Source organism: Papilio xuthus, unplaced genomic scaffold (genome assembly GCF_000836235.2).
Source record: "Papilio xuthus unplaced genomic scaffold, Pxut_1.1 DF825355.1, whole genome shotgun sequence".
Taxonomy (NCBI): Eukaryota; Metazoa; Arthropoda; class Insecta; order Lepidoptera; family Papilionidae; genus Papilio; species Papilio xuthus.
Genome location: NW_013533294.1, coordinates 450793 through 474231, shown reverse-complemented (window position 1 = coordinate 474231; position 23439 = coordinate 450793). Strand labels below are relative to the sequence as shown.

Below are 23439 nucleotides of genomic sequence, written 5' to 3'. Positions count from 1 at the left end.
ATAGAAAGGGGAAATGTCCTCATGTGCGTCTCTTCAATCGATTAAAGTTAGGCAAGGCATCTGCAATTGCCGATGTCTATGGTTACCAGTCGCTTCGCCGTTTCGCCGAATTCAGTTTGCCTGTTCGTTTACGCAAAATTATTAGGTTGATAAATAAAACACAAAATAACAAGATTTTTAAGTTTTTTTTTTTAATATTTTCTTTCCGTTACTTAATCCAACGTTATATAAATAGTATCCCATATATACTACAAATAGAAAATAATAACTTGAAATTTTATCCTCAAAGTTGCCATACCGAAAAACTAAAAAGAGAAACTAAGAAAGTTACAATCATGGCAACACCAAAAAACATACGAGAAATTTTACGACATACAGAAAAGTAACAAGATTTAAGGGTAAATAGCTTTTTTAATTAAACAATTCATACGTTTTTATATTCTGAAATTGACGATTTCATAGACAATATTGTTTCATAAATAACATATTTAAAAGAACTTTGAAACAATGATTTTTGGTGGTTACTATTTAAAAAAAAATCCTGACAAGTTTGGGGCAAACAAAAATGATTTAAATACGAGAAACAAACAAAACATTAAATTTGACAAAAGACACATGGTAATGCTGAAAATATTTACTAAAAAAAAAAAAAAATATCTGACATGTATTGACCATTCGGCAACGGTTTTTTTTACGTTTGAATAACCCCAAAACTGATATATAATATTTATATATATATGTAGGTATATCTATTGCTGGTGAGAGTTGGATGCTGCTGCATGTTCACGATAATCCTTCCAATGTCTTTCAACAAACTTTCTTATATAATTATATGGTTTAGAATCTTGTTCACCTATCACATTCTCTACCTGTAAATAAAACAATATATAAAGAAAACAACTGCAACTAAAAATGATTTTTTAAACAACAGTAAGGTGTATGAGTCGGTGACAATGTTTTTTTTTATATCATAAGGTGGCAAACGAGCAAGCGGTCACCTGAAATCGCTGAAGCGAAGCGACCGTTGCCCATAGACATACGCAATTGCATATGCGTTACCTACCTTTAATCAACGGAGGAGAGGATGCACAGAAAGAAAATATCTTCCTTTTCCATGCATCCTCTCATCCGGAAAGTCCACTTCCACTTCCCATCCTTTCCTTATAAGAAAAAGGATGGGAAGGGAAAGAGTCTCATCAGGCTGTAGTTGGAATTGCTTCCACTTGACGCCTGTCTTCTGTGTGGTCGTGGTATTTCACCGGGCGAGCCGGGACAATTCTTGCGTGTATCATGAGTACGGTAACAGGAGAAAAAAGGCTAGTTATTTTCACAACACAATTTAACACATCCACAACTAAGGAGAGTAGCACAAGAATATAAGAGAAAGAGAATTAACACAAATTCTGACAACTATCACGGGCACTGCAGAACTTACTAGACCAATATACCCATTTAAAATGTTAATTCTACATTGTCAAAGATAATGACAGGCTTGACAATATGTTTAAAAGAGATTTTAGTCTCAGAAACACACAGAGATTAAGGGAGTACCAAATGACAGATTGTAGATTGTGGTTGCCGGAGGCCTTAATCTAGTCTATTGTGAGGGTATCGTCCCCTTGTCGAGGGACAAGGGAGGCATGAAGGTATGTGGAATATCCTCTTTTTGTACATCCCTTCTATTTAAAGTTGGCAACACAACAATTTGTTGGAGATATCTATATGCTAGGGTTGCTTTGCTATTTTGGTTATATCAGGTGGCCGCTTACTCGTAAACTAATAAGACCTTAAGGTTTATAAAAACCTTGTGCGCCAACCCAAAAAGAGTGGGATAAGACCAGGAAGAAGAGGTGGCCACTTATTCTTTTGCCACTAAAATGTGACCAAAGATCCAAATAACTGACCAATAGTTACGGAAGCAGTTTTAATCTTACTAATATTATAAACATGAATGTTTGTTAGAAAGTATCTCCAGAACGAATGAACGGAACTTGCTGAAATTTGACATAGATGTAGAACATAGTAAAGCTATACATTTGCATTATATGAATTTGCGAGTTGCGCGAGCCCGCGAGTTCGTCCGCGCGGAATTAAAAATAACTTAATAACAGCCGATAAGTTCTTCCAGACTATACCAAAATGTCATCAAATTCTGTTAGGCCTTTCCGGACATACCTTCAAACAAACATCTATCCATCTAAACATTCGCATTTATAATATTAGTAAGATATAGTAACATTTGTATGTCCAAGCAGAATATACGTACTTTGTATGGTGGTGTGATGGTGACCTCGTTATAGACACGGATGCTCTGTCCCGCCCAGGATACGTCATCAATCACCCGCGCGATAGCTAAGAAAAGCCGCTGACCTTCAGGATCCAAGCAAGCCGATAGTGCGGACACCTGAAATATTTTAAAAAGGTTTAGTAACCAATTTGCACTTTATTTTAGAGTAATTATGAAACTCAATGAACTAGAAATTGAACACTATTAAATTTAACAAGTGCACAAAGATATTTTTAATAAAAAAAATAATTATGGGTACAGATTTCCGATCATGTGGTTAAGAGTTCGCATCCCAACATTAAACTCGTAAACTATCATCATCATCAACAGCTCACTATACGTCCCTACCGAGGGGCTTGGAGCCTACCCTAAGTTAAGGGTGATTAGGCCATAGTCAACCACGCTGGCCAAGTGCGGTTTGACTTCACACATATCATTGAATTTCTTCTCAGATATGTGCAGGTTGCATCACGATGTTTTCCTTCACCGTAAGAATAAATGTACATATGTAAATCGGAAACACATTGGTACATGGCGGGATTCGAACCCAAGACCACATTGCAAGTCAAGTGCTTGACCACTGAGCCACCGACGCTCGTAAACTATATTTTAGCACAAGTCTACAGCTTAATTAGAATTGTACAAGAAATATTAGTAAATGAATAAAAATCTTGTATTTAACTAAAAACAGACGGATGAACAAAGTGTTCATATAAGGGTTCGGATTTTTCCTTTTGAGGTACAGTACTCTAAGAAGGAATGAAAGTTGTTAAGTAATAAACATCCATACTCTAGGTTCTTTAGCCTACTCTAGTTGCAATTGACTAGGAAAATATGATGAAGAATTAATCTAAGTTTATGTCTAGACAAAGTTTTAATATAAATCTATATATATAAAAGAAAGTGGTGTTAGTTACACTATTTATAACTCAAGAATGTCTTTACCGATATGCCTGAAAATTGGAGGGGAGGTAGCTTAGAGCCAGGAGACGGACATAGGATACTATTTATTATTTTTTATTTTTTTATTTTCGAATTTATGCCTTGAAGAGCTGCTTTAACTTAAGTTATTAAATTTTTTACATATCCTCGCGGACGGGCGACAGCTAGTATTGTATGAAACTCTCAAAAGAGCTTTTATTTAGCATTGATTTCCATAATTATAGTAACTTATTGTGAATGATGTTATTATTTAATCATCTTTAGCATAAAATACACTTAAACTTGTAAGTTGAAGTGATAAATGTAGTGTGATAAAGAATAAAGTATATAGTCACAGAATTTCATTGTTGCTCAATGTTTGAGAAATTATTACAGTGTAAAAATAATGTTTTCAAAATGGCTCTATTATAGTAAATTAATGACAACTAAATTAAAATATTTATAGCAATAATTACTTACAAGTCTCCGTTTATTTTCTATGGAATTCCGTACTCTTGTATTCAATCTATGAAGATTTAACGACTGTGGTGGTTCCGGAACAGTTGTTACCTCCTTTTTGATTTGCACATCGCTGACCAGCGATAAATTAACAATATTAACATCATGCCTCTTTGGATTACCGCTGGATGATGGACATTTTAATATTAACATCTTCGTTTGAGGATCAAAAGCCAACACTTCTCCTTCGATTTCTTCATTATAACATGTTTTAGTGGCTACAATACTCCCGATGGTGAAACAGTCAGATACGACTGTCGACATTTTGATCGAAACAAATTTTATCTTTTATATGATTTTGATACGTTTGCATGCAGGTTATATGTTGTTATGTAAATAATTCGCGTGCTAAATTATTTTATCTAGGCGACAGCGAATGTCCGCCATTGATGATTTGACTTATGAAGTTTTAGCTAGTGTTGTCAGATAATATCGATTTAACAATACGAATTAATCGATGTCTTTTCAAATACGTCATTAATTCTGTTATAAAAAAAACACTTTGCATATTTTGTTAGTTTATCGAGAATTTATATAAATATTTGTAAAATTATTTTGTTATTTCTTAAAAGGTTTTTTTTTTATTTAACGTTGTTGGTAATATCGGGAAATACGCCTGAAACATATTACATTTTTACGTAATGTAACCTTTCACTGTTGATTAATTATTAAATTACTATTACGATAGGCAAAATAAAATTTTAATCTCTCCAGGGGATGATTATGGGTTCAATATTTTTTTTTGTAATATTTGGCTTAAATCGATATTTAAAAATCGGTGTAAACATTGAGTTGAAACAAAGCGTGAGGGTGCAACCCTATCCCATTGTAGATTAAAAATACTGCAACGTTTCATTTTCACATCGTCCTCAAAACTTTGGACATTCTAATTTAACCTGTTTCGTTTAAAAATGTACAATTTTTTGTGGTTTTTAACTAAATTAATGGACTGTTTTTAAGCCATATTTTTTGTTCTTCTAGTGTTGCTTAATCATCAATTTTATTTTTAAAGAAGGCAATAATTTAAAGTTTACATGAAACACGAATATTCGTGAAAGCGTATTCGTAACGTCAGACAAAATTTGTGCAAATTCGCGCGTAAAGTGAACGATTATATCGATGATTTATATGTGTTTAAACTATTTGTACTATATTTCTTTAAGTTAAATTAATTGCTATACAGAAATTTCTTTGATATTTTATTTTATTTTAGTTATAAACTTCCATCGTGGAATAGTAGTCAAGGTGAAATTAAAGTTATAGGTAGAAATAAAACAATAATATTTGAGCTCAACATTTATTCCTACAAGCAAGATTACACGACATAATATTCGACTATTTCAACAAGACTACAGAGAAAATGACAATAAACTAGTCGATGATTTTTAAAACATTTTTTTTGGTAATACAATTAATTACAGTATTTTATTTAATAAATAAATGGAATGAGTTAATATATTTTCAACACGACTAATGTTTTGATTCATTTATAAGGATAAAACTTAAAATTAAGGAATCTTGTATGTTTGATTTTTATTTATTATTAACCAACATGTGTTAATTGAATTGTGATGAAAAGTGTTTTTTATTAAGAAATGTTAATGTAATTCACTAATTTTAACATAAATTATTGTTTAATTTAGTGATAGACATTTTTCTAAGTCAACTACAAGATTTTTTACTTTGTTTTTTTAATTTTATAGTTTTTTTTTGTGAAAAACATGTAACATTTTAGACTATTATTACTAAAATAATAATGTTTTAGTATGAAGCTAATAGTAAAAGCATTATTAGGGTCCGTTCACACAAGTGCGGAGAGCTTTGAGCTTTATCAAATTGAAATTGTTTTTTTTTACTTTTCACGTTTATTTTAAAGTTGTTTTTATTAAAAAAAAGACTTGTAAAGTAAAATTAAGCCTCGTTTTTGTATAACTTAATTAAAATCTGTTGTGGAAACATTCAGGTTAGTGTTAACGAACCCTTATCTATAACTTTTATATATTTAATCGTAATTTGATAAAAATGTAAGCAATTGTGAAGTTCTAACATCAAAAATGTGTTTGATATAGTGTCATATGTTCTATTATTAGTATGAAGATGATTGAACTATGGTACATATGTAATTAATTAACAAGTTTGGTGACATAGTTGCTTGGAAATAACCCAGTCATACCGCGGAGTTCACCTGGAAGACAATTATTTCCTAATTATTTAACAATTTCACATAGAATGAAGAATGAATCAAATAGTTTTTGTTTATAGTTTTTTTTATACATTTCCAACTAAGCTGTAGCTCTGTGTAATATGGTGTACGAGTTTAATATCGAGTATTCGAACTCTTCAATACATCGGAAATCCGTACATTTAACCATTACACTATTGGCGCTTTATTTAAATATTTATTTGGACACAATTAATATAGAATTATATTTTGTCATTTTTGTATGACACACTAACTTTAAAACTATTTAATATTTAACAAGTATTTTCCTACTAAGATAATATCATAACTATGTGACGCTAGTTAACAAAACAACCTGTCATATATGTTTCATTTGTTACAAAAACAACTTGTCACGTTTGTGTCTTTTCCAAAAGGAAAATAAGAAATCTATAGCAACCTGTCACTTATGGGTTTCGAGTTGCGATAACATCCTGTCATCTATATGTCACTAGTTAACAAAACAACCTGTCGTCTATTTGTCTACTTACTGAAACAACACGTCACCTATGTCATGTTTGTGCCTTACCTTGCCACCACGCGGGATCCTGGCTCCTGTCAGTGACAGCAATAATGTCATCCTTCTCGAAGCTCAATTCATCAGCATTCTGTGCTGTGTATGGATATAGAGCTATCACCTTGTCTATGACAGTCTCTGATGGTACTGTATCCATTTTGGATAACACAGGTGTGGTGCGTCCTGATGTTCTCCCCGATGATTGAAGAATCTGGAGAAAATGGATTATTTGTAATTAAAAAAAAAACTAATTGTCACTTAGAGGAATAGGAATCGAATGACCTCTTTATTAGTCTTTTTTTAAAAGATTTTATGACCTAATTGACTATACTGGATTCCAATAGATTTCCAAAATATTATGTCTAAGACACTTTTTCTGACATAACGTGGGTTTCTAACATCAAAATCACGATTTAAAACATATTGTCATATCTTATTTGTCAAATATGACATAGATGACAATATGTTTCATACAGAGAATCATAATCTTAAAAACCTAAAGTTATATTACTGCATATTATGACCTTAAATTTTCACAAAATTTCTAGAAATCTTAAATATCATGGCCGCCGTATTAAATTTAGGCTTTTAATTGTAAACTTGCCTTGACATAGCTGGCAGGAAACCAGCCGACCTGTCGGTTCCTTCCCTTGGCTTGTAATTCCCCTTCCCACCAGCCGCTGTCTGCCTTCTTGCGAACCACCAGCAGCTGACCCTTCTGCAGGGATAACTGCTCCGCACTGCATGTATACATACATGTATAATATAATTGGTAATTTTAGTCCTTCGAGGCGGATATATTTTTTGTAAAAATATAACAATAACAAATAAAAACCTATATCATTAGGGAATTAAATTAAACTAAACGCTGTCTATCCTGTCACTGTATGGACCACTTGTCATAGACATAACCTGTCAGATTTTTGTCAACCTGTCATCTTTATGTACATGTCACAAACCTAACCTGTCACCTTTGGGAATGTTCACACTGTAAAGATAAAAAACAGCGACTTTCGATCCTTCAAGGCGTATAGTTTGAATAGGCATATCTAAAATAACTATTATATAAAAAATGTCAGAATTAATGCCTTGAACTTGGACTTATGTTTTAAAACACAGTATTAAGATTACCTTGTAGCAGTATAAGATGCGATAGCTTGTGCTATCTCGTTCTTCTTGCGTCCAGTGACGGAGTCCCGGCCGGAGTCGCGGCCGGAGTCCCGCGTCGAGTCGCGGCGCGTCACGGAGGCGGGCCGGGGGGAGGGCGCAGCGCCCGCACTCTCGGTGATCGCCGCCACCTCTGATGATATCGGGGTGGAAGACTTCTGCTCCTGGAAGTTTACACACATTTTTCTTAGAAAGTATCTTCAAAACGGCTGCACGGAACATAGTCTGAAAGAACACATAGACTACTAATTTAGTTTTTATTACAAATATGATATTTTAAATAGATGGATGTTTGTTAGCAAATAACTCCAAAACGGCTGAACTAATCAGGCTGAAATTTGACACACGTATAGATTAAAATCTGGAATAAAACATAGGCTAATTACTAAGTTTCTGTTCCTCCAAGTTCTAAGACAGGACTGACCTGTACAGGAGGAGATGTAGGTACGAAGTCAGCATCAGAGACAGGTGGTGTGGTGTCAGTGGGCGGGGCGACGGAAGCGGGCGGGGCTTCAACAGTGGGCGGGGCTTGTGTCTCGGGGGCGGGCTCAGCCGCCTCCGGTATTGTGGATATAGGTTCACTTGACGATATCGTATCTTTAGTAACATAATTAGATGGGAAGATGCCATTCCTAAAATAAACATACATAACTTACATAGTAACTTTGATTAGTTAGTAAAATAATAGCTATCAACTAAATCTTGTTCCAGTTTGTTCTAGATCTTGGCCTAAATTTTAAATCAGAAGATTTCATATCTTACTAATATAAATGCGAATGTTTAGATGTATGTTAGAAGATATCTTCAGAACAGCTGCATGGATCTTAATGAAATTTGTCATACATATAGAACATAGTCTGGAAGAACACATAGACTACTAATTATGTTTTTTTTACGCACCAAGTCGCGAACGACAGTTAGTACTTCATAATTTCTATCTAGTATTTTAAACAAAAATGTAATTTCAACCTTTTATCAACTCTACACATATTAATAAAAAAGAAAAATCATATATCGTCAACATTTTTGGGTTCCTTATAACGAAAATCCATTTTTTTTTTAATTTTTGTCTGTTCGTCATTTTGCAAGCGTTTGTTCTGGATAATCTCAGAAACGGTTAGACCGTTTTTGTCTAGATTTTAACTGGAAGATAGCTAATGTGTGAAGGAGTAATTTGGGCTATTTTTTTATTCCTATCTGATTTTTTTTTACTTTCAACTTCTTACCTGTTCCCAATCCTGCCTGTCCACCAGTCTCCATCTCTTCTTAGTACTTCTATTCTCTCACCAGCTTCGAATGTGAGGTCACCAGGCTCAGAGGATACATATGGATATGCCGCGATATAAAAATCACCTCCTTCTAGAAGATAGAATTAAGAATTTCTACTCCTAGTGTGTTTAGTGTAATATATTATTCTTTTTTTTATAGGATTTTTTTAGTTTTTTTTTTGAAAAAAAATCCTTTTCATTGATTTTTTTATTGATAACTTATATTTAAGTCTTAAAATGCAAATTTTACAAAAAAGTACGAAAAAAAATAATTGTAGATTTTGCAAAAAAAAATTTTTTTCAAAAAATACATAAAAAAACCCAATCTAATAGATGACAAAAATCAGGTAATAAAACATTTTTGGATTGAAAGTAAATAAAATACGAGATAAAAGTCTGACAAAAAAAATTTACAAACTTACCAACTATAGGCATAGCCCCTCCTAAATCATTTGTTATTTCCGCTTCTGGTACTTCCACTATACCTAATACAATAAATAAGCTCTTATGTACATTACATATATAGAAAAAAATATATTTAAAAAATGCATACTAAATTTTTTATCCGACTCGAAGGACCAAAAAATTACATAAAGTACATAATTACCAAAATTAAGAAGGTTATCGAGAAATTTAATATCACACAGAGTTATAAAGCATCCCTTAGTGTAGATTCAAGTGTTATTTATACTAAAAAACTGCTTAAATAAAACATAATCTTACTAATATTATAAATGCGAATGTTTAGATGTATGTTAGAATTTAACTCCAGAACAACTGCATAGATTTAGCTGAAATTTGAACATAATCTGGAAGAACACAAAGGCTACTAATTTTTAATTACGAACAAAGTCGCGGGCCTTAGCTTGTTAATTAAGAGACGTACCTTCCAAAGGTGTCTTAGTCTCCATGGTATCCATTGGTTCAACATACGACATCGCTGTGTTAATATCTTCAACATAAGATTCAGGGAACCAACCTGATTGACCTGAAATTAATATGCGTACAATTGTACCAAAAAACTGGTCAAGTGCGAGTTGACTTACGCCACAAGGGTTCCGCAAAACCTGTTTACCCATTACGACAATTCAGTCGTTAAAATAAAAAAAAATTGATATAACTAAATAAGGTTTTTGGAATTTTATTTTAATATGTCCTATTATATAAAATATTGCTTAATGAAAAATTTTAAGATTCTTGGTCAATCGGAAGTTTTTTTTTATAAGAGAAGGGGGCAAACTAGCTGCGGGTATACCGAGGTTTTCAACGACACCCATGGACATTTGCAACACCAGAGGAACTGTAGATGAGTTGCCGCCCTTTAAAGAAATGGTATGCTCGCTTCTTGAAGGTCCCTAAGTCGTATTGGTTTGGAAATACCGCCGAGAACAGACCGTTCCACAACGCGGCTGTGCGAGTCAAGAAAGTACCTTAAAGGTTTGGATTCCCTTGCGAGTAATTTGAAAATATGCGGCTTAAATTTTTGTTTCTCTTAATTGCAGCACCAAGGGACAGCAGACCTGAACATTTGTTATAAATTCCAGCTTGATACCATCACGCGTTTTAGAGAAAAAGGGTCTTAACAGAGATACGGACAGCAAAGTGATCCTATAAGGGTTCCGTTTTTCACCTTTCGAGGTATGGAACCCCAAAAATTTATCAATTTTAACCTCCATGACACTCTTTGGAAGAATACGAATAGAATGACACCTCACTCGTCAGAATGGACACAATGTAATTTATATAAAGACAAACTCATATAAAAAAAACAGAAATACGAGCAAAAACATTACTCTTCTGAGTCTGTACTATCAGTTAGTAGTCATTGAAGTCAGTCGGTAATCAGTCAGTCGAGTAAGTCGGTAGTCAGTCACTAGTCAGTCGGTAAAATACCAGTAGTCAATCAGTAGCGTTAGTCGGTACAGACAGTATAGTCAGTCGGTATTGGTATTTCGTAGTCAGTATATTCAATCGGTTAGTCGGTACTCTAAGTAGTAGCAGTAGATATAGTCAGTTAGTAGTCAGTAGCTAATCAGTCAGTAGTCAGTTTTTAAACCGACAAATAGTTATCATACCTCTAGCTGTACCCCAACGCCAACCAGGTTCCGCGTCAGCTCGTGGTGCGTTTGCTTCACTTACCTGAAATGCACACAAAAATGTACCTTATTTTCATATCCAAAGAGTTGAAAATTCAATTAACAAATAAAGAAATCTTATTTCTATAGACTGAAGGTTAAAAATCCATCGCAACATTTTAATTTAAATAAAAGAAACTTTATTAACAAAGAAATAAAGATCAAAATCTTATAAATATCGTAATTAATTTGACAAAACAATATTAAACAAATATGAACCTTATGCTCATAGTAATAAAATTGAAAATACAACTCACCAAATCACCAGGCTGCAGACTTAATTCATCAGCTGTTCTCGCGTTAAACTCATAGACACACCTCCAACGTGGAGCTGAGCTAGATACTGCTTCAGTAGCTATATAAAAATATAATTTGTTTATCTATACCAGTGGTTCCCAAACTTATTTTGTCTACTGCCCATTTTGAGAATAAATATTTTTAGCGCCCCCATATTTTCACATATTTAAAAACCACTATAACTTCAAATTAAATTAACTAATTATTGTGATCTATATATGTATATTAACGGAGAATTGTAAAGGAAACTTTTACTATAACCCGCAACTTGAGACCTGCAGCGCACACAAGGGGGCGTTATCGCACACTTTGGGAAAGACTGATCTAACTGAAGAAAAACTTTCTAATACGGCAAAAATATAAGCACACATCTGAATATAAATTCGCCAAAATCATAAACGCAATTGATGACGCTTTGTCTATCTTTAAACGACAGAGAAAAGGACTACAAGTCCTTCTCCCTTCTTATCCCTTCCCTTTCTTTGCCAAATCTCTCTTCTATAACATCCATCTCTTATACGAAAATTGTGGGAAAGGGAATTCTTTCTAAATCACATGCACTTTTGTGTGCATCAAAACTCTATAGAAAAATTACGTCTCATCACTTATATTTTTGTTTCTGTTTGACTCCTAAATGGCTTAGCGTGATGTTACATAACCTAACCTTCCTTAGAACTTGGTCTTTCAATTGTAAAAAGAATAAACAATTTCCTATTGTTAGTTTCGAATATTAAAGGGAACAAACAATCTTACTAATATACGAATGTATGGATGTATGTAGGTTTGAAGATATCTCCAGAACTGCTGTATGGATCTAGATAAAATTTGTCATAGATGTAGAACATAGTCTAGAAGAGCACATAGACTAGTTATCGAGTTTTTTTTAATAAACGGACAGAGTCGCGGGCGACAGCTAGTTTATCTATAAATAACGCATAACAACACCGTAATCCAGAGGGGTAGACAGAGGTCTAATTAGACGAAGTCTTAACTATAAAAAAACAAAGTTTTGCGTGTAGTTTTGCAATTTCCTTCACTAGATGGCGTTAGAATCAAGATAAATCGCGATATCAATTTGTGTTGTTTGTGTGAAGTTTGTCTTACCAGTAGTAGTGGCGGCGTCACCCCACGCGTCTTCATTACCACCCCAAGCATCTTCATTTGCACCCCATTCTGCGTCTACAATAAAAAATGTACCCCATCAACCCTTAAAACCTAAGGCTTTAAAATGAAAAATACCCTTCTAGTCGGAGAGAACAAACAAAATTCTAAAGTTATAAAGTTTTTTTGTGTTTTTTTATACATAATTATACTAATATATTAGAATAGTCTACTCTAGTAATTCTAGATGGCGTTGAAAACGAATTAAAACACGATATTGTTTCCTTCAAACATCATCAGCTCAGGCTCGGAGCCTACCCTAAGTTAAGGGTGATTAGGCCATAGTCAACCACGCTGGCCAAGTGCGGGTTGACTTGACACATATGTTTGAGTTTGTCAGATGTGTGCAGCATCACGATGTTTTCCTTCACCGTAACAACATAAGATAAATGTACATATGTAAATGTAACACATTCATACATCACGGGATTACAACACAGGACATGCTGATTGCAAGTCAACTGCTTCAACCCCTGAGCCACCGACGCTCTTAGTTCCATTACGCGATATTATTCCTAACGTATAACTTACTTTATACATAAAACTTCTTTACTTTTCTGTGTATAGAATAAAATGACAAATTAGCAAGTAGCCACATAAATTCGCCGAAATAGCGAAGCGACCGTCACAAACATCCGCAATTGCAAATCCTTCTTTATCCTTTAATCTACAGAGAAGACGCACAGAAACAGAATATTTCCACTTCCTACGAGTCCCTTCCTCCATCAAATCTATTCCCCTACCATCCTTTCCTTATAAGACTAGGAAAAAGATGACTTAAAAAAGATTTCCACTTGCTACCAATCTTCTGTCTGGTTTTATAAACCTAAAGAATTAACAACTCACCAGCAGTCCAGGCTTGTTCAGCGGGCGCTGTACTTCTCTTCTCAACAAACTCTTTCCTCTTCTCTTCATACATCTTCCATACTCTCTCACATTTGTCACCCAACTGCGTGACAGTGTCTGTCAAATCCGACAGCTGTTTCTGATTACTTTCCAGATCAGATTTCTTAGTCTCAACTAACGCTTTAGCTGCTTCCACCTAAAGAATATAAAAATTAAGAGTTCGCACATAACATAATCCAAAATTTATGTAATTAAAAGTAAATCTATACAATTTCTATCCATTATTATTTAGTGTCAAATTAATTTCATAAGTTTGCGTAATATCTTTAAAAATTAATAACATAGTTTTTGTTTCGCGTAATATATAACTAGATAAGCGAGATACTTCTATAAAAGAGGGTCAATATTCACTCCACAAGCGAGAAACTCAGGTTAGAGAGAAAACTCTGTAAGCGAGATTCATTGTCCGCTCCACAAGCGAGAAACTCTTGTTAAAGAGAAACCTCTGTAATAATCATTGTCCACCCCACAAGCGAGAAACTCGTGTTAGAGAAACCCATATAAGAGAAAGTCATTGTCAACTTCATGAGCGAGAAACTCGGGTTAGAGAGAAACCTATAGAAGAGAGTCATTGTCCACCCCACAAGCGAGAAACTCGTGTTAGAGAAACCCATATAAGAGAAAGTCATTGTCAACTTCATGAGCGAGAAACTCGGGTTAGAGAGAAGCCTATAGAAGAGAGAGTCATTGTCCACTCCACAAGCGAGAAACTAGGTTTAAAGGGAAACTTATAAAAGAGAGAGTTACTTACCTTATCTTTAAGTTGTTTCAATGTAACTTCCATCATATTTAATTTACCATCTTCTCCCGAACCTTCAGACACTTTAGCCTAAAGAGAAGAATTTCATATCAAAGAAGAACATGTTACATGATAAAATTGCTATCTGTGTTTTCTTAAGTCCTTAAAAGAGATAGCTACATATTTTTACCCGACGGACAAAGAGGGTAACGTTTTTTGCGTGTATGTATGTCTGATTTATATATATGCAGGTATGTGTGTATGTAAATTCCTTTGTTTAAACTATTGAACAGATTTTAACAAGTGTCGTGTCATTCGATTCGTATTCTAAAGAGATATAGTTAAGTTGAGTTTTTTTTTTAAATATAGTGTTTTTGTTGACATCTTTCAAAACTTACCTTAGCATCTAACTCCGCTTTCTCTTTATTCAAAGCGATTTGTTTCGCATTTAATTCTTTAACTTTAGCTTTTAATTGTTGCATTTCAGCCATACTTGCGTCACGATCCGACCTGTAGACGTTTACATTGTTTTAAACACTTGGATTTATTCCCTAACAGTAGACTGCGACTCCGAATTACAAAAAAAACAGTAAGACAATAGAAATATTTTTTGAAAGCGGATTACAATTTGCTTAACACTTTAGCCGCCATGTCGGTCTATGTATCCGACAAGCCATACTTCCATTCAACACCTCGCTGTGGCTTTTAATCGAATTGTTGTATACAGCGTGACCCGCAAGGCCCCATTCAAATGGTTTTGGACAAAAATAAAAAATCATTCTGGCAGCTAACGTGTTAACCAAAAAATACCGAGCGGTTACATTTTGTCAATCTTTATTAATACTATAAAGAGAAAAGATTTGTTTGTATTTGGCTCAGAAACTACTGAACTGATTTAAAAATACCACTTAGAGTTAGTTTCCTTTAGAATTCTCTGTTAATATACATATATAGGTCACAATAATTAATTAATTTAATTTGAAGTTATAGTGATTTTTAAATAAGTGAAAATATGGGGGACGGTAAAAAAATATTTATCCTCAAAGTGGGCAGTAGACAAATAAAGTTTGGGAACCACTGGCATATATTATCAAAAAAAAATCCACACATAAAGTCGCGGACAACAGCTAGTAAGTAAAGCTATGAAATGGTTATTAAGATAAGAAATGGTATATCACCTCATGCCATCAATCGTACACTTTGCAGCAGCCACACTGGTACGTGTGTCTCGTATCGACTTTGCTAAAGTCGAGGCTCTCTGTGCAGCCGCTCCTAAGGACGCTGTTAATGTCGCACTGCGGGCTTTAAGGGCTAAAACCTTGGCCTGCTCATCCGCCCTTAAGGCTTCGAGCTCACGAGTCCTAGGGGAAGGAAGATATATTAAAAACTACAACTTTGCGTCCAATATAAATCTTTAACAATGGTAAATAAGAAAATATTTTCGATAAAGTACATTTTCACACAAGTTTTTAATATTTGCTACGTTTTTACCAATAAAATAATTCAAAATTGTCAAATATAATGGTTGCCATATATAGAGTTTGAGTCTGTTGAGTTAATTTTAACTTTGGATTGAAATTAAAGATTTTTTTTACTATATTTCGATAGCACTATCAAATCAGGATAAGTGAGAGTTCAAGACACTTGAGATATTTTTCTCGCTTATAGAGTTTTGTCTCTTACACGAGTTTCTCGCTTATGGAGCGAACATTTTTTTTTAATAAAATATTAGCAGTTTTTTTAAATTTACTAATATTTCCTTAACCATTCCAACTAAGCTCTATGCTTGTGCTAGGATATGGTTTACGACAATAATCGAATGGCGGGATTCGAACCCCCGACCTCGATCGGAAATCCGTACCCTTAACCATTAGGCTATTGACGCTTGTAAAAAGCAATGTCTCTCGCTTATAGAGTTTTCTTTCTAAGACGGGTTTCTCGCTTATAGAGCGAACAATGACTCTCGCTTATAGAGTTTTCTCTCTAACGAGAGTTTCTCGCTTATGGAGTGGAGGTAGGACAATGATTCTCGCTTTTAAAGATCTCTCGCTTATCCAAAGTTCGACTGTAATATAAATTATAAGATGTTTAGTTTATAATTATGTTATTTATTTACTTAGTAAATACCTTTTCTTTTCCCACTCCAACTGACATTGTCTTTCCATCTCTTTCCTTGCTGCTTCTCTTTTCTCCTACAATTTTATTATTATTAGTAAAGACTAATAGTGGGTCTCAGAAATCCACGGTAAGAACTAACAGTATGCTACGGGGAATGGAATTAAAGTATGTTGGCTTCGGTAGATTTTGGTAATTTTCGGTAGTTTTTTTGGTGCCTACCTGTTCTTCTTTCTGTTTCCTCATTAATTCTTCTTGTTCCTTCTTTTGTGCTTCTAGACGTAGCTTCTCTCTCTTCTCGGCTTCCTCTCTTTCCTTGCGTTCTCTTTCAGCCTAAAATATATTGTTCATGGATTTTTTTACATTTTAATATATATATATATATATATATATATATATATATATATATATATATATATATATATATATATATATATATATATATATATATATATTTACATATTGCTTCATATATATAATCCGCGAAAGAAATATATATGATAGAATTTCTTTGTATGTCGAAATGTTTGTTTTGTTTTATATTTAATAGCATTTCAACTTTTACATATGTATTTGATGAAATGTAAAAAATTACGTAACATGTCAAAATTTTGTTATAATACAAAAAAAATCAAAGAATTAGTTTAGCTATTCAAAGGGGGAAACTTCTTCAGCTCATTGTGATGGGCAAAATCGCAGGCAGAAGACGAGTTGGAAGGAGGAGAAAGTCGTGGCTAAGAAACATCCGGGAATGGACCAATATTGCCAGCGTTGAACAACTTGGCACAGGACAGGAAAGGGTTCGCTGATGATGATGATGATGAGATTTTACATATAGATTTATTATATATACTAGCTGTAGATAGAAAACACACTACCTCTAAACCTTGCTACATTCTAAATATCTAAAATTTACCTCATCCTCCTAGATTGCATTGGAAAATAAATATTGTTAACTTTCTTAATCAAAATATTAATGTCAATCTTACTAATATTATAAATGCGAATGTTTAGATGTATACTTGTCTTGATGAAATTTGGCATACATAAAACACATAGACTGCTATTTTTTTAAATAACAATTCTTACCTTCTCTTTCATATGAGCGTCAGCTAATTGAGATCTCCTTCTCTCTAACTCTGCCTGTCCCCTTGCCATATTCTCCCTCCTTCTCTCTTCGTAAGACTTAGCACTACTGGTGCTTGTTACTGACTCGCGTCTAAAAAAATAGAATAGAATTTAAATCCTATGTATATATCCTATCCTAAGGCGTTTTGCCTTGTAATTTTAAATAGCAAAGTTATATAGCGTCTGTTTATAAAAAATAGCAAGGGTAAATAGCACCTTGTAATATAAAATAGCAAAATAAGAGCGCCTGTTAATATAAAATAGCAAAATAAGAGCGCCTGTTAGTATAAAATAGCACAATAAGAGCGCCTGTTAGTATAAAATAGCAAAATAAGAGCGCCTGTTAGTATAAAATAGCACAATAAGAGCGCCTGTTAGTATAAAATAGCAAAATAAGAGCGCCTGTTAGTATTAAATAGCAAAATAAGAGCGCCTGTTGATATAAATTAGCAATGTTTACATGCCTCCTATTTATTACTTTTAAAGTTATTGTCTTTTATGAAAACATTTTACTTTTGTATTAGAAAGAAATTTTTAATTTCACTAATATTATGAATACGAATGTTAAGATGTATCTCGCTAGTTATTTTTAAATCCGCACAGACAGAGCCACGGGCAACAGCTAGTATAACTTAACGTATCGAAAGGAGGTATACAACTTACCTAAAGGTGGGAGGTATAAGTTCAGGAGGTAACTTAGCTGGTACAGCATCACCGTGAGTTGCTCTCTCACATAAATACATCGCTAGAACAAACTCTTCACAACCTGAAACAAAAACATCGGTTATAACGACATCTTTTATGACCAAAATATTATGGAATTAAAAAAAAACTTGTAGCCCATATGTTCTTCCAGACTATGTTCTATATGTATGACAAATTTCATCAAGATCAGTTAACCCCTTCCGGAGATACCTTCTAACATAAATGTAAACATTCCCTTTTATACTCTACTAGCCGTCGCCCGCGACTCTGTCTGCTTAGAATAAAAAAAAAAAACTTAGTGACATGTCTCTTTTAGGCTATGTTCTATATGTACGACAAATTTCATCAAAATCTATTGAGCCGTTCCGGAGATACATTCAAACAAACATCCATACATCCAAACTTTCTCATTTATAATATTAGTAAGATTCATAAATTAGTCATTAAATCTGTTGAGTTATGTAAATTTTTATTATTTATCATAAATAAGTAAGTTAAGAACACTTTTAGGTTATAAACACTGAACTTACCAAGTTTTCCATCAGCGTCCAGATCAGCTAATGCCCATATCTGGGCTAATGCTGGCTGAGGTAACCTTGACTGCAGCATTAGTGCCCTCGCTTGAGCACCTGATACCCAACCAGTCTTCGCACGGTCAGTTACATTAAATAGTTGTGTGTACCTTAAAGCAAATACAATAAAAACTTAATACGACATTCATCATCAGCTCACTAAGTCCCCACTCTGAGTATCGGAGTCTATAAGTGAGAATATGTGACTTGACACATATGTTTGAGTTTGTCAGATATGTGCAGCATCACGATGTTTTCCTTCACCGTAACAACATAGGATAAATGTACATATGTAAATGTAACACATTCATACATCACGGGATTACAACACAGGACATGCTGATTGCAAGTCAACTGATTAACCACTGTGCTATAGTCGCTCTATACATTAGGATATTTGTTAATTCATATCTTAATTAGTAGTCTATATGTTCTATATGTATGACAAATTTCATCAAGATCCGTTCAGTTGTTCCGGAGACAACTTCTAACATACATCTAAACATTCGCATTTATAATATTAGTAAGATAAATACTTACTTAAGTTTTTGTGGTTGTGGTATCCCCCATTCTACAGTGGGTGGTGGTGTCATAACTCCCATGGGAGATTCCGCAGGACTTCCAACTAAAGAACCTGGTAATAAAAAAAATATAATAAAAATTGCTTCAAGATACTTACTATACAGGATGATTTTAATGGACGGTTTAAAGGTTTGCGTTGACCTTTAATATGTATTCAACCCTAAGTATGTTCCGAGATTGTTATGTCGGTGGTTCAAGAGTCCAGCACTTGTCTTGCAATCTGTAGATCTTGGGTTTAAATCCCGCCATGTAACAATATGTTTTTCCATTTCAGATTTACATATGTACATTTATCCTATGTTGTTACGGTGAAGGAAAACATCGTGATGCTGCACATATCTGACAAACTCAAACATACGTGTCAAGTCAACCCGCAGTTGGCCAGCTTGGTTGACTATGTCCTAGTCACATAACTTAGGGTACGCTCCGAGCCCCTCAGTGGGGACATATAGTGAGCTGATGATGAGGTTCCGAGATTTAACAATTAAATTACATAACTTTAAATCTATTGAAAATCCATGATTTGTCCATGACATACATGTATTATGGTTTTAAGCAATATCTCTCTCTCTCTGCCTACAAAGTGGTGGAGCGCGCTTTCCCAATCAGTCTCCCACTTCGCTCTGTCCAAGTTTTGTGAGACTTGGCACTCAATCATGTCTTTTACCACTACATCTTTACATCTCGTTTTGGGTTTACCTCTGGATATGCGACCAGGGTTTTAAACAAGAAATATAGAAAAACCTTTAACTCTATAAATATTTTAATCCGTTAAGAATCATCCTGTATACAAAAAATTAAAGTAAAACTTACCAGGTTTAGAAAATGAGTCACTTTTAACCGCAGTAATAGGTGTAGATGTAACCGGTTGACTTGGAATCGAACTTGCGACCGTTGTCACACTGGTTGGTGGGCTATTCAATAAACCTACAGTTCCCGTTTGGATTGCTTGTGGTTGGGAGGACGGGATTAATGGTGTTGGTCCAATAAGTTGGGATGTTGGGAGCGGTTGGGATGCTGGTAGGGGTTGGGATCCTAATAGAGGTTGAGTTGGTATTGGGTCTGTACTTATGAGGGGTGGTTGATCTGATAATGGTATTAAAGGTTGGGAAGAACCCATTAATGGTTGAGAAGTCATTAGTGGTTGGGTAGTCAAAGGTTGGGATGATGGTATTGGTTGAGTTTGACTTAGTAAAGTTTGAGAGAGTTGTTGAGTTGGAGCATTCAGAATTAACGGTTGGCCAACTAATGGTTGGCTTTGTGGTTTTGCACCGGATATTAGATCTGGCACGTTTGGTTTTGTTGCTGGTGTGATAGGTGAAGGTTGTGGTACGGTAGGACCTGTGTTAATTAATGGTTGGGAACCAAAGTCACCGAGTAGTGATTGGTTGGATTGGATCGGTTGGGATTGGATTTGTTGTGTGGGTAGACCTGAAATTAATGGTTGTTGAGATTGAGTTGGGATTGTTGGCATTGGAGGGATGGGAGGTTTTGCTGGTGGAACAAATTGTTTTGGTCCTGAAAGAAATTTATTCATTATTTTAGGTGTAAAATTTATCAAAAATAGCAGAAAAATCTAGATATTGTATGCCAATTTACCTGTAGGACTCAGAGAAGCAAGTAATGATGGTGGCAACACTTTAGGGATCTCAATACCATGGAGTTTGAGGTTGATTATCTAAAAAAAAACATGTTTATATGTTTTAAAATGTAATTAAATCAAAAATAATCTTACTATTATAAATGGGAATGTTTAGATGTATGTTTGTTTGAAGTTATCTCCAGAACGGCTGCATGGATCACACTAAAATTTGACATAGATGTAGAACATAATCTGGAAGAATACATAGGCTACAAATTAAGTTGTTTTTTCTACATAGACTGGATCACAGGCTAGTGAGTTATAAAATTTACCTTGCAAGCAATAGAGAATTCTTTTAGGTCAAGTTTTCCATCTGCATTGGTGTCCGCCAGAGACCAGATCTGACCCAGAATCGGTGGTGGTAACTGAGACTGAAAAACAGTTTTTGGTTAAAAGAAAGCTTCTTTTTTGATAAATTAATAGTTTAAAAATAAACTAGTTTAGTTAACACAAGTGATCATTAACTTGTTTGCTTTATACTGCTTCTACTTCTTGCTTTATCTTGAATTCTATTATAAGTATAAAAACTTACTTGTAACATGAATCTCTTTGCTTGCTCTCCTGTAAGAGTGCCATTGATGGGTCCAAGGTTACGGAAGTGTTCCGCAAACTTGGCATGCTCGTGAGGCTGGATAACCCAAGGGTCGCCTGCCATCCTGCGATTGTGACCTTATGTTAGTTAATAATGTAAGTGTTTCAAAGATGAACAGTCAAACTTATATATGAAGTATATAGAATCTTATATAATCACAGACATTCGTATTATTACAAATTATTGAATTAGTATTTTTTTTTAACTTTTCTTAAATAAAAGAGGTGTGGCATCTTTTATTGAACGTCTTACATTTTAAATTTAGTTACGAATTTAGAGCCCATAAAAATTAGAAAGATTTATAATTTCCTATGTAATATATTCCTATGTAGTACATTGTTAGCTGAGTTTGTGGCTTAACATTAATTTTAACTTTACAAAGAAAATTGAACGTTGAAAATGGTGAAAATCTTCAGCTTGGTGAAAACTTTTGCAGATTTACTTAAATGTAATTTTGTTTGAATACGGCAGTGCTAGAAAATAAATAGTAATATTGTGTTAGTTTTACTTACGTTTCTGATTTGATAAAAGTCTTCTCAAGTAAAACGCCCCTTGAATAAATGGTTGAGTTTAAAAAAACTCTGATCGAAAGTCGGATTTTGTATTGATCCGGAGAAACTTGTCAAGTTATAACTTTGACATATCCGTTCGAAAATTTATGTTATGGTTGATTAACAAAATAATTGCAATTATTCCTTGCTCATTATTGTTTAATATAATACATGAACAATTTTTTAAGCTTTGCTTAGTTCAAAAATAAAGAAATATTTGAAAAGTTTGCATAATATTATTACGGTTAAAAAAATTCAGAGTTTCATGAAATTTCTAAACGTAAGAATTGTTTAACTTTTGACAATTGACAAAAAAAACGTGAACTGTCAAAAATCTTATTTTGTTTTCGTGAAAAATAGGAAACATTGTTATTATAAGAAAAAAACAATTTACCATCGAATAAATGACGAAAGTAGCAGATAACGTTAATCCAAATGTATACGAGAAGGAATCAGAACGGGAAATAACATCAGCAGATCACGATGAAGAGATAACAGACGAGTTTGACGAAAGAGAAATTTTCGATTTAATTCGGAATATCAATGACCCAGAACATCCTTTAACGTTGGAGGAACTACGGGTTGTGGAGGAAAAGAATATATCAATAGATAATAAGAAAAATGAAGTGCTTGTTTATTTTACTCCTACGATACCACATTGCAGTATGGCTACTTTGATTGGTGAGTCAACAAAACGTTTTAGCAATGTTTCTAAGCGTTATTAGTATTTTTTAGTATGGTAACATGGCAAACGAGCACCTGAATTTACCGAAATGGCAGGAGGAAACACACAGAACGAGGATTTTTCCCATTTCTATGCATCCTTTCCTCCATCAAATCCACCTCCACTTGAGGCCCTTTCATGAAAACAATACTAAACTGTCTCCTTCATTTCAGGTCTATCCATCAGAGTACAATTACTCCGAGCATTGCCAAGTCGTTTCAAAGTAACTGTGGAAGTATCAGAAGGTACCCATGTCTCTGAACATGCGGTGAATAAGCAACTGGCTGATAAAGAAAGAGTCGCAGCCGCGTTAGAGAATAATAATCTTGTGCAGATTATAAATCAATGTGTTGCAGCTGGTGCATAGATAAAATAAAATATATCTATGCATTTCTTTATTGATATCATAAGGAAAGGAAAATATTAATCTTACTTCTTACTAATATTATAAATGTGAATGATTACTCTATAATGGCTGAATGGATCTAAAACTGATATATAAAAACTGCTAAACACTGACATATATTCGTCCGGTGGCGGCATCAACTAGTTTCGAGCCCATCGGGGGCCCTTCATCAGGATGAGTGGTACTGGTATTATTTCCCGGACATCGGTGTATATATATCTGTTTAGTGTAATGTCTCATGAAAGTTTGAATATTTAAATGAATCTTAATGAAATTTGGCAAAC

At 34.0% G+C, this 23439-nt stretch overlaps 3 protein-coding genes across 4 annotated transcripts; 1 reads left to right on the top strand and 2 right to left on the bottom strand.

Moving 5' to 3' along the window:
• Positions 1-619: 619 nt before the first annotated feature.
• On the bottom strand, positions 620-4097 carry Lsm12a (LSM12 homolog a). Its single transcript, NM_001312438.1, is given in 3 exon segments — positions 620-869; positions 2267-2404; positions 3689-4097. Coding segments are annotated over 3 exon segments (561 nt in total). The 5' UTR covers positions 3992-4097; the 3' UTR covers positions 620-749.
• A 1522-nt stretch (positions 4098-5619) lies between these two features.
• On the bottom strand, positions 5620-22087 carry Dap160 (dynamin associated protein 160). Of its 2 annotated transcripts, XM_013323477.1 has the most exons (27): positions 21987-22087; positions 21415-21538; positions 21155-21253; positions 20840-20918; positions 20054-20758; positions 19199-19292; positions 18617-18768; positions 18045-18147; positions 17343-17472; positions 17170-17178; positions 16476-16586; positions 16266-16330; positions 15317-15499; positions 14537-14648; positions 14151-14228; positions 13340-13535; positions 12437-12511; positions 11293-11390; positions 10976-11039; positions 9787-9888; positions 9323-9385; positions 8859-8991; positions 8057-8264; positions 7597-7796; positions 7070-7205; positions 6478-6676; positions 5620-5912 (listed from the first exon to the last, which is right to left on the bottom strand). In XM_013323477.1, the coding sequence occupies exons 2-27, from the start codon at positions 21535-21537 to the stop codon at positions 5851-5853; spliced, it is 3579 nt and encodes a 1192-aa protein (XP_013178931.1). In that variant the 5' UTR covers position 21538; positions 21987-22087; the 3' UTR covers positions 5620-5850. The 2 variants fall into 2 exon arrangements, with proteins under 2 accessions (XP_013178931.1, XP_013178933.1); XM_013323479.1 differs by lacking the exon at positions 17170-17178.
• A 246-nt stretch (positions 22088-22333) lies between these two features.
• galla-2 (MIP18 family protein galla-2) lies at positions 22334-23127 on the top strand. Its single transcript, XM_013323504.1, has 2 exons — positions 22334-22706; positions 22923-23127. The coding sequence occupies exons 1-2, from the start codon at positions 22430-22432 to the stop codon at positions 23114-23116; spliced, it is 471 nt and encodes a 156-aa protein (XP_013178958.1). The 5' UTR covers positions 22334-22429; the 3' UTR covers positions 23117-23127.
• Positions 23128-23439: the final 312 nt, after the last annotated feature.

Excerpts from the sequence above, each read along its gene's own strand:
- Dap160 (XM_013323477.1), bottom strand. The coding sequence starts at position 21,537 with ATGGCAGGCGACCCTTGGGTTATCCAGCCTCACGAGCATGCCAAGTTT. Across the intron at positions 15,500-16,265 it reads TTGGAGTGGGAAAAGAAAAG|GACTCGTGAGCTCGAAGCCT; the intron begins GTATTTACTAAG and ends TCCTTCCCCTAG. Across the intron at positions 14,649-15,316 it reads TGTACGATTGATGGCATGAG|GTCGGATCGTGACGCAAGTA; the intron begins GTGATATACCAT and ends AAACGTCTACAG.
- galla-2 (XM_013323504.1), top strand. The coding sequence starts at position 22,430 with ATGACGAAAGTAGCAGATAACGTTAATCCAAATGTATACGAGAAGGAA. Across the intron at positions 22,707-22,922 it reads CAGTATGGCTACTTTGATTG|GTCTATCCATCAGAGTACAA; the intron begins GTGAGTCAACAA and ends CCTTCATTTCAG.